Source organism: Musca domestica, unplaced genomic scaffold (assembly GCF_030504385.1).
Source record: "Musca domestica strain aabys unplaced genomic scaffold, Musca_domestica.polishedcontigs.V.1.1 246, whole genome shotgun sequence".
NCBI classification, from domain to species: domain Eukaryota; kingdom Metazoa; phylum Arthropoda; class Insecta; order Diptera; family Muscidae; genus Musca; species Musca domestica.
Genome location: NW_026712274.1, coordinates 415,536 through 426,767, shown reverse-complemented (window position 1 = coordinate 426,767; position 11,232 = coordinate 415,536). Strand labels below are relative to the sequence as shown.

Sequence of the window (11,232 nt, the reverse complement as noted above, 5' to 3'; positions counted from 1 at the left end):
TGTTGAAATACACCTCGGAGGAACTTAATGCCGCCCTGAAATATTGTGGACCCGATATGCATCCCTTGATTTGGTTAAGAGACAACTGGCCGAAGTTGATACAGACGGTCCAGAGTTTGGCCACCAAATATGGCCAAGAACGGGCGGAGAATACCATTGGCACCATTTCCCAAATGGAGGCCCGTGAAGCTTTACGCCTGCACACCGGCAATATTTGGCAAGCTGTTTCAGAATGCATTGAACAACGTCAACGCAAGTATCGTGAGATATCCAGCAAGGGCAATTTCTCTCGCGAAGATGTGGTCACGGCACTGACCACTCACCAGGGCAATGTTGAAATGGCTCTCATGGATTTGGGTCGTAATCAGCTGAAACCCTTTCTCATGCGCATTTGGGGCTCACCCGGTGGGGTAGAGAATGAAAGTGGATCCATGATCATACCCCCCTCATCGCACTCGAACGACTCCTACAGCATGGACAAAGGTTAGCTAAGCCTACGGCAAAGGCCATAGCTCTCTTTTCTCTTCTCTCTCGATTGTATCTCGCCCATCATCAATTGCTCATAACGGTTTTTCGTTCTCTTCCTTTTTCTCATTTTTTAGACATTCATAACTTTCTCAGTGCCAATGCTTCTGACTGCATGCAAATCCCCAATGCGAATGGAGCTTTTCCATCACCCAACACCAGTCAAGCACCACCCTCCCCATTCGATCTGCCCGAATCAGTAATGAATGCCTATGACTCACACCACCATCTGCCAGACAACACATCCACCTACAGCAGTAATGCCAGCAGCATTAAAGACTTTGCCGCCAGTCCTCAACCTCCACCACCACTGCCACCTCCCATCGATGATGCCATCCTCAATAACAAAAGTATGCTAAAAGATTTGGAATCCCTAATCGGCAGCATGGAACAGAATCAGCAAAAACAAAACGAACAGGTGCTCAGATCCATAAAAGACATGATTGACAATATGAAAAAGGACAAAACGGACATGGCGGACTATGATGATCCCGAGGACATGCGCATACTAACCAAGAGTCCCATTAACACATCCAAATTCAAGCAGCAGCAGCAACAATCCTCCGCGGAAAATGCGGCAGATGTCAAGAATTTTGTGTGGCAGCATATCCAGGAAATTGTTCCGAATTTGGTTCAACAAGTCGAAATGGAGCTGTTGGAAGATAGTGAGGCCACCACCAAATTGGAAATTCCACCTGAGAACCACGAACCTACTGAGGAGGAGCAAGGCGAAGAAGAAGAGGAAGAAGAAATTACAGCACCACTTCCACCCCCTCCACCACCCATAGACCAAGATGAGTTCCTCATGGAGGAGGTTATAAAACCCAATTTAAGAAATGCTTCCATTAGAGAGGAGCTTCCTCCTGAATATGTCTACACAGCTGAGATAGCCACCTTCCAAATGGCCTTCGACAAGGCTTTGCAGAGGGAGCACCAGCAACAGTTTAAATATGATTCGTTGAGGAATGCCTACAGAGAGGTTTACAAAATGTACTTGGCACCTGCAGTTCAGGAGAGTGTGGGCCAAACTATTCCCGCCACTATTCATGACTTCGCTGGGGGATCTCCAGAGCTGGGAATTCCAACGACAATAGAAGACTTGCCATTACCTCCAGTGGGAGGACAGGTTGTGCCTGCGCCGGAAGTGCCAAAGGAGGAGGTTAAAGTTGAGGAGTCGCATGGTGAAAATAAGGATCAACTAAATGAAGTCTCCGAAGCTTCGACAACTCAGTCCGTTGTCACAGAAGGAGTCTCTAGGAAGGAAATGAGAACTGAAGGAACCTTCAAGAACGTTTCCAGAGAGGAAGAAGCCTCAAAGGAAGAAGTATCAGAATCATCTAGGGAAATGGAACAGCCAAGTAGTTCCTCGGCATTGAGAGAAATGGAAGACCAATCTGTTACCCAACCCAGTACATCAACGGAAGTCCTTGAAGAAACAAAAGTAATTGAAAAATCGCAAGAAAATGGCGTGGAAAATACTTCAACTGCATTCGAGGAAATTCCACAAACTGCAACGACTCAACTAAAAAATAATGACGTTTCTCCAATAATTTCTCAACCTCCATCTGCTGAAGAATCACCAAAGGAGACAGACTCAAGTTCACAAGAAAATCAGCAGGGATTGCCTGAAGAAACTTTAAGCTCCCCTGTTCCAGATGAAAGTAGTTCAAATGTAATATCGAAGGAAACCCCAAGTCCTGCCACAAATATACCAGAAGAATCCACCGAATCCGATGCCAATAGTCCCAGCTCTGCACAAACCTCGAATGAAACCACTACACCTCCCCTGAGTGAGGCCACGATGTCTGTGACGCCGACCGATGACAATTTAAGTTATAAATCGACCAGAAGTTCTGTGGAACCTGTGGATATTGCCGCAGACACATCCTCCTCCCCAATAGGAGATCCAGAAGAAGCCAAAACAGAGCCACAATTAATTGAAGCCTCAGACACTACTGAGGCTATTAATGATAATTCAACCCAGGCTCCCAATGAAGAACCGGTTCAGATTCCAACCTCTAGGGATGCCCTCTCTAACAATTTAGCCCAGGCTCCCAATGAAGAACCGGTTCAGATTTCAACAACTAAGGATACCCCCTCAATACAATCTCAAGCCAATAGTGCCAAAGAGGAGCATCCATTACTGGAGACAAATAAATCAGAGGACATTGTAAGCTCACCCAAAGACACGCCCTCAACAGAATATCCTCAGGCAACAACCTCCCAGCAGGATGCTACTGTTTCCGCAATGGTTGGCACTCAATTAAGCATTTCATCGGAAAATCAAGCCTCTGGCCCTGGAACTGAAAAGAAACCACCAGCCACTGAAAAAACTGCCAAAAGAATATCCAAAATTCCAGTGCGGAGAACCGCAAGTAATACCAGCTTAATTTTGACAACAACACCGGCGTCTAAAGCACCCCAACCAAGCCCACAACAAATTGAACCACCCCAGACACATGTTCCCGCAGAAACGAAAGAATCTAAAGTACAAACACCTCAGGCGAACAATAATGAAACCCCCTCCGCCAATATTCCAAATGAAGCCGAAGATGATTCCGAGGACGAGCTTTACAGTCTGGCAAGTGATTCATCTCTCGACGAAATCGACACCCGTACCTACGTCCAATCACCCACCGATACGGAGTCGCGATTCGATGATGTCCAATCCCCCACGAGTACCAATGAAATGTTCCTCATGATTCAACATGACACGGGGGAGACCTCAATGGAAGAGAGTACTGTAGTGCCATCGACCAGCAGCTCTACCGTCCATTCGGCGATCAGCTTTTCATCGGGCCTTAAGTCACCGCCCAGTGAATTTATTCCCTCCGGAGATCCTAGTAAACAAAATCTCTCAGAATTGGTAAAGGATACTCAACGGCTAATCAAACAAATGAAAGAAGAAATCAACATGGATGATTTTGAGTCCTCCACCGATGAGGATGACTACACGGATGATTACAGTGATGAATACGATGAGGAGGAAGAATACGAAGAGGAGGAGGAATATGAAGAAGAGGAAGATGAAAATGATGATCTCGAGGATTTGAGTGAAGAAGACGAAGCAGAAGGCGTCGATGATGAAGAGGGTCAATGGGAAGATCAACCCGAAGAATTTAATGAAGTTATTGGAGATAGAAGTCACGATGATGATGAAGAGGAGGAGCAACCCAACATCGCAAGTAAAGATCAAGTTACACCTGAAACAGTTCACAATGAATCAGATCACACTCATGCCAATGCCTCACACTCGCCCGAGCATCATCTGGCATCATCTTCTTTCCCATCCTCATCTGAACATTTAATTCAAACTTCCACTGAATCTAATCAAACTCTCACTAATGACGAAACAATGGCTTATTTGGAAACAGAAAATCAAATTCCGGAAATATCAGCAGAAACGGTTTTGGCATCCAGTCTCAAGGAGGAAAGTTCAGCAGCTGAAGAATCCACTCAATCTGAAACCTTGACAACAATAAAAACCGAATCTATGCCGATGGCAATTGCTAATACTTTGGAAAGTGAAAATTCTTTGCCGGAACTTCCAACGGAAATTGTTCTAGCTCCAGTTACGGAAATGTTGCCGCCACAAACTGAAAATTCTATACCGGAATTACCAGCTGAGGCAGTTCTACCCCAAGAGCAAACTCTCACCAACACCTCCTCATCCACGGAAGTTATTAACACAGCTACTAACGATTCATCTCTGGCATCAGTCTCAGCATCATCCCCATCTCCATCATCATTGAGTAAAGATCATGAATTACCATCTACATCGGGTTCTACGACATCTCAAAAAGTATCCAAACAGGATTCTGTGGAAGTAGATGATACCAAACCCTCAACTAGCAAAGCCTCAACTGCCAAACCCAAAGCAACTGCAAACAAAAAGAAAGAGGATGCAAAGACAAATACCAAGAAACCGGCCACGGCCAGTAAAATACCTAAGCCCAGTAACAGTCAAAGGGATCCAAAAGCCAAAGCCAATACTGAGGCCACCAAGGAAACCACTAACAAATCCAAGGATCTTCCCAAAGATCCACCAAAGACCACAACTGGAACTCTCAAAAGCAAAACCGAACCTAAAATGATCCTACCCACACGCTCGAAATCATTTTCTGGACCGCCTACACCCATTGTCTTGACATCCGTCAAGACTATAACGCAACGTTTCCAAACGGTACAAAAGTCCCAGAACACCAAGCCACAACTGCAGAAGGCACCCACCACCATTGCCAGAAAACCATCCATTACCGAGGCCATAAATCGTCTCACAAAGCCCACCTCCACAAACAACAGCTCCGAATTACCCAGCACAAGTTCTTTGTTCAGAGCAAGAACCACTCCCCGGATACCGAAGAAGAAATATCATGAGACCTGTTTTTCGGATGACGATTATGAAAGTACCTCTACCGAGGAGGAACCCGAACCCATTGAAATAAGACAGCGTAAAATGAGTGTACCTGTATTTCGAGCTTATCCCAGTGTCCAGGAGCCCGAGGAGGTGAATACAGAGGTAAGAATGAATTTTATTCTCTCCCTTCGTTTTTTTAATCGTTTGCTTTTATATAAATGAAAATCCTCCTTTTCAGGAACTGGTAGATAAATTTGTGAAGGAGGAACTAGTTAATACCATTGCCGAAGCTCAAATTGCAGCTGCTTTAATCAGCATGAAATTCCAGCAGGATGTCTCCCTGTGGGCGGCCAAAGAATGCAGTGATTTGGAACATGCCATAGCTCTGCTCAAACAAGACTGTGAACTATGCAGCGGAACCTATGCCCTCAACGAAATTGTCTCAATGCTCAAATGTACGCACAAATGCTGCAAGCAATGTGCCAAAACCTATTTCACCGTACAGGTGAGTATTGGAGCAGTAAACCTTCCCAAGATCTTTCAGCTGGAGAAGGTTGATGTAAAGACAATTTCAAAAATATTTCAGTTCTTATCTAAACAGAAGATTTTCTTAGGGTAAAAAATAAACAAGAAAAAAAATCAGCTAAGTTCGGCTGGGCCGAACTTTGGAGGGTACTGAAACATTGTGAAGAAACTTCAAAAATGTAAAAAAAATCCTTCGAAAAATACCGCTTAAGAGGAAACAGTTATACGGGGGCTATACGAAGACGAAGTCCTGCATAAACAATTCTTGTCATGGGCTGTAGTACTCATGGCGAACTTTAAATACAAAATTTGAAACAACTCCGGTAAAAATGTCTCTAATAACATCAAACAGGAAACAATTCCGGCGAATAATGCGGCTAATATCTTCAAAATACCAAATATAGGGAGGGCCGTTATATGTAAGCTATAAAAAAAGTGGACCTACATAGACAATTTTCCATCATAGCTTCCGATTCGAGCTTCAAATACGAAATTTTATTCTGGTTAATAAAAAAAGTTCTCAAAATCATCAAACTACCGAATATCGGGATGTATCCTTATACAAGAGCTATACGAATATATGAACCTACATACGCAAAAAAATCCGTCAAAAATACCACTTGATTTAGTCCTACATAGACAATTTTCCGTCATATGCTATAGCACCCATTACGAAATTGAAATACGAAATTTGAAATAATTTCGGTAAAAAATGTCGCTAAAATTATGAAAATATCGAATATCAGGGTACCGTTTATGGGGCCTATTCGACATTGTGGACCTATATAGACAATTCTCTTCCAGCGGGCACAGAACTCAGAAGGAATTCCTTGTGTGGATTTTCAGAAAATTCCATTAAAAAATGTGGCTACAATCTTCAAAATACCGAATATTGGAAGATACCGTTATATGGAGGATATACGATATAGTGAACCTACAGAAACAATTCTCTTACAGGGGATAAAGTAGTCAGAAAGAAGTCCTTGTGTGGATTTTGAGACAATTCCACTCAAAATGTGGCTAAAATCATGAAAATACCGAACATCAGCATTTCAGACAATTCTATGTAAAAATGTGGCTAAAATCATCAATATACCGAATATCGGGAGGTACCGTTATACGGAGGCTCTACGATATCGTGGACCGATATAGCTCATCTTCGAACCTGAACTGACTGTACACAAAAGACTGATATATGCAACATTTTAGGTTCCTATCTTAATTCGTTTTTACTCTAGCGTGATTGCAACAGACGGACGGACAGGGCTAAATCGTCTGAGAATTTTTCGCTGATCAAGAATATTTATAATTTGGTAGGTCTAAAATTATTTCGATAAGTTGCAAACGGAGTGATGAACGTAATATATCCACCATAATACCACCACAGGGTATAAAAAAGGGGGTTCTATAGACAGAATAATTTTTAAGGGCCTTCTTCGAATACCTGCCATACCTCTTATAAAATGAATGGATCCCACAGTTCGTCAATAGGAAACCGTCTAAATGCCTTCATATGAGAAAAGACCTCCCTCAAATAAGAAAACTTCTATAAGTTTTTCTTAGAAATATGATCTTCAAATAATTTTAGGCCTTCCATTTATAGAAGACTTTCTAAAGATATTTCATTGTAAAAAATCTTCTTAAGATCTTTCTTAAATCGGACTTCTTAAAATATCCAAAAACTTATTTTTGTTTTTTAGCCAACTAGACGTCGTATTTATATAAAAGAACTGCTCCAGGTCTTTTAAAGCAAAAATACAATTTTTAGCTCTTAGATTAACGAATCTCTACACCTCATCTACAGGCAGAAAACCATCGAAAATTCTTCTGTAATTAAAATTACTTCTATAGCTTGCCTATAACTTATAAAATTCTTTTATAAATAAAAGGGCCACTTAAGCTATTTTAAAAACAGGATGCATTCTTAAAGCCTTATAGAGAGAGAATACAGTTTTAGTTCTTCTCAGAACTTAAATGATTCTCTTTTCATATGAGAGGATACAACTCTCTCTCAAAATGTTATGACATCTATAGCATATAATATCGTTAATATATAAACATTATCTACAAATAATAACTTCTTTATATCTCTCCCTCTCTGTCTCTCTATCCCTCTCTTTCATCTTTCACATATTTGCCCTATAGATAACCGAACGCAGTATTAACGATTGCAATTGTCCCTTCTGCAAAATACCCGAATTGCACAATCAAAGCGAACACGAAGATGACAATTTGGAATATTTTTCAAATTTGGATATTTTCCTCAAGAATATTGTCGAACCCGAGGTGCATGAACTTTTCCAACGTAAGCTAAGAGATCGCACCTTGCTCAAAGATCCAAATTTCAAATGGTGTGTTCAGTGTTCGTCGGGATTCTTTGCAAGACCGAAACAAAAGAGATTGATTTGTCCCGATTGTGGTTCGGTGACATGTGCTTCGTGCCGGAAAACGGTGAGTAAGATGAAAGTAGAAGGAGTAATACCAAAAAATAATATTTGTTGCTTGTTTTTTTCTCCACAGTGGCAAAAACAACACGAGGGCATTTCTTGTGAGAAATTCTTGGAATGGGAAATGGCCAATGATCCGGCTGCCCAGGCCCTGGGCGTAAAGGAGCATTTAGATCAAAATGGCATTGATTGTCCCAAGTGTAAATTTAGATATTCTCTTGCCAGGTGGGTTTCTCTTTGAGAGAGAAAAACGACGTTATTACCAATATTATTTATGATTTCCATAATTATTACAGAGGAGGTTGCATGCATTTCACCTGCACCCAATGCAAATACGAATTTTGCTATGGCTGTGCCAAACCCTTTATGATGGGTGCCAAATGCACCATATCACCGTATTGTGCCAAACTTGGTCTACACGCCCATCACCCCCGTAATTGTCTATTCTATTTAAGAGATAAATTGCCCGTGCAATTGCAAATTCTGTTGAAGAATAATGGCGTGTCCTTCGAAGTGGATCCCATCGAAACACAGGATGATGGCAACGTTCCCGGCTCGTCACAAAAACAGGCTCCCCTCTGTCCCATTCCCATACAAAAGGAGACACCGAATGGTTTGGTGGACACAAAATGTAATAGTGATGTGCCCGATAAACATGCGGGAATGTGTCGGTGAGTAGATGTAGCCATTAAGGGTAGTTAGGCAAGTCTGAGGAAAGATAGGCGTGTCCATTCCAAGATTTGAGTTTTGAATCAGAAATCATAATCAAAAATCAGAATCAGAAATCATAATCACGTTACGCATTTTACTATAAGGCAAGGAAGGGGTAATGTGGGAAAAATCAAACAATGCAACCCTGTGGTGGAACCTAGTTCTGTCACTTACACGAATGAATCCAGGAACAAAATGAGTTTAGAAATTATTTTAAAATAAAAAAAAAATTGGAAACAAGTAAAAAAGTAGCTTAGTTTGGCCGGGCCGAACTTTTAATACCCTTCACCATTTGGAAAAAACTTGAAAATTTTCAAAAAAAAAATTCCGAAAACTACCACTTAAATGTGTTATATGGGGTCTATACGAAGACGTGGACCTGCATACGAAATTGTTTGTCATAGGTTGTAGTACCCATTAAGATCTACGAATATGAAATTTGAAACGATTGAGGTATGACAAGCTAATATACCCTCCATATAATGGCGGAGGGTATATTTAAAAACGTCGATTGTTCATAAAATATTGTTAATTTCCAAACCTATGACATTTCTTCACCGCGAACGTTCTAAATTTAAATTTTAAATGCAAATAAATTTGATAATATTTACTTGCAATATATTATATATGCTGACAAAAATTGGAGGTAAAAAAAATAACAATTAAAGAGTTTTTATAGCCTACCTTATATAGTTCTGCCATGGAAAGGTTCATTACCTAAAAATATATAAAAATAAAAATTCATTAACACAAATTACTTAAAATTAAAAATTATAATAGATTTATGGTTATTGCCTTCCTTTTATTATTGTAACATGGGTGGTACAATAAGACAAGGTAGTTCAAATTACCACAGAAAAATTAAATTTAAATTTCAATAACTCCTTGACAGGACCCACTATGTGGAATATTTAACAGCCAAAGTGGCCAAGGCCAAAATTGATCCCTTGCCCATTTTCGATTTGACTGATTGTGTTCAGGAGCTGCGTCGCCGTGGTATACCCCTGCCCGAGCGGGGTCCCTGGGATACAGATGAAATCTACAAAAATATGTGTGCTGAGGTAAGGTGGAATTTTGTTTGAATATCGAAAGTTATAATTAATGGTATTTTCCCTCCCCTTTCTTATTTACAGGTCATACAGAAGAACATACCGCTGGAAACGAATTAATTGTTCGAAAAACGCAAGGACTGTTTCATTATCACACACGCACTCATGTGCACACATAATCGTATATAATTTTTTTACACATTATTCATGCATTCATATATTAAATTATTTATAGTCGCATTCATCAATTTCATGTTTTATTATTATTTGTTTGTGTCTAATTATTTATTAATTGAAACACAATTTGCATTAACTTATATACAATTCGACAAAATAAAAATAAAGTAACGAAAAGTGGTTTTCGGTCTTAAGAGAATTTTTTGAATACAACATGGTAAGTTGGAGTGGAGTGTGTTAAGGGGGGTTTTGAGCACCTTCTGTCGGTAAAAAATTGTGTAATATCTTTTATCTACAAAAGTTATATGCAAGATATTATATCTGAAGAAGGTCTATAGAAAGTTATTTATTTACCGAAGACAAATATAAGGTACTCTGATAATAGAGGGGCCATGGAAGGTTTTCTATTTTTATAAAGACTATAATTAGTTTAAATAGTTTTTTTCCAGAAGAGAGAAAATTACACTTTCCTGGATGGTAAAATGCGGAAAAACTACTATAATACTGTACTTGTATGGCCTCTCCATAAAGTATATATTTCTCGGTTGCGAATGTAAATGTTAGATTTAAGTTAATTTAGATAGAATTTATTGCGAACAAGTATTCTACGGCCCAAGAAAACAAAGTAAAAGTCAAATCGATTGGAAAATATGGACTTGCAATAACTAAAATAAGGGATAATATATAACTGATGTACCAAAAGGTGTACATAAACTAAAGAACTAAGAACTAAAAATGCCTACATTTGGCTGAATTAAATGGAAAATATGGCTAAAACCTAAAAAAAACGCTTGAAATCGGAGTTATTCTTACAAAGGCCTATTCTAAATCACCCATTCTCTTTACTAATGATTCCGTATGTAATCCAAAAATCTCTATCAAATCTCATAGCTCGTTCCTAAATGACGCGAATTATATCTAAAACTATAGATGTCACTTTGTATACGATAAAAACTATGTTAGGGCCTTAACAACATTTGACCTATAACCCAGATCTCCTTGGGGGATTTGATCTTAAAACAAATACTATCAGGTACAATTGATATTTTCCAAAACCCTAAATGGCTATTGCACAGTGAAATTATAAGCAGCAGAGATAATTTGCAGTTTCAGAGAAAAACAAGTATTTTTTATCAACCAAAATGATTCTATTTTTATACCCTCCAACTTCAAAATGTTTGTAACATCCCCAAATATTCGTCGTAGACCCCATAAAGTATTCAGCATTCAGGTCTGTCTGTCCGTCTGTTGAAATCGCGATACAGGCCACATTATTTGACGTAGAGTTTCAAAATTTGACAGAACAGTTTGTATTGTGTATTGAAAATGTGATATATCGGTCCACGTTTTGGAATAGTCGCTATATAACGGTACCTGCCGATAATCGGTATTTTAATGATTTTCGACCCATTTTTATACCCTACACCACAAGGTGGCCAGG

At 39.7% G+C, this 11,232-nt stretch overlaps 1 protein-coding gene across 1 annotated transcript; it reads left to right on the top strand.

Annotated features, from left to right (window-relative positions):
- Positions 1-489: 489 nt before the first annotated feature.
- Positions 490-9,958, top strand: LOC131802806 (E3 ubiquitin-protein ligase lubel-like). The gene is made up of 7 exons (XM_059123438.1): positions 490-5,044; positions 5,121-5,387; positions 7,553-7,858; positions 7,928-8,079; positions 8,151-8,525; positions 9,458-9,626; positions 9,699-9,958. The coding sequence occupies exons 1-7, from the start codon at positions 641-643 to the stop codon at positions 9,732-9,734; spliced, it is 5,709 nt and encodes a 1,902-aa protein (XP_058979421.1). The 5' UTR covers positions 490-640; the 3' UTR covers positions 9,735-9,958.
- Positions 9,959-11,232: the final 1,274 nt, after the last annotated feature.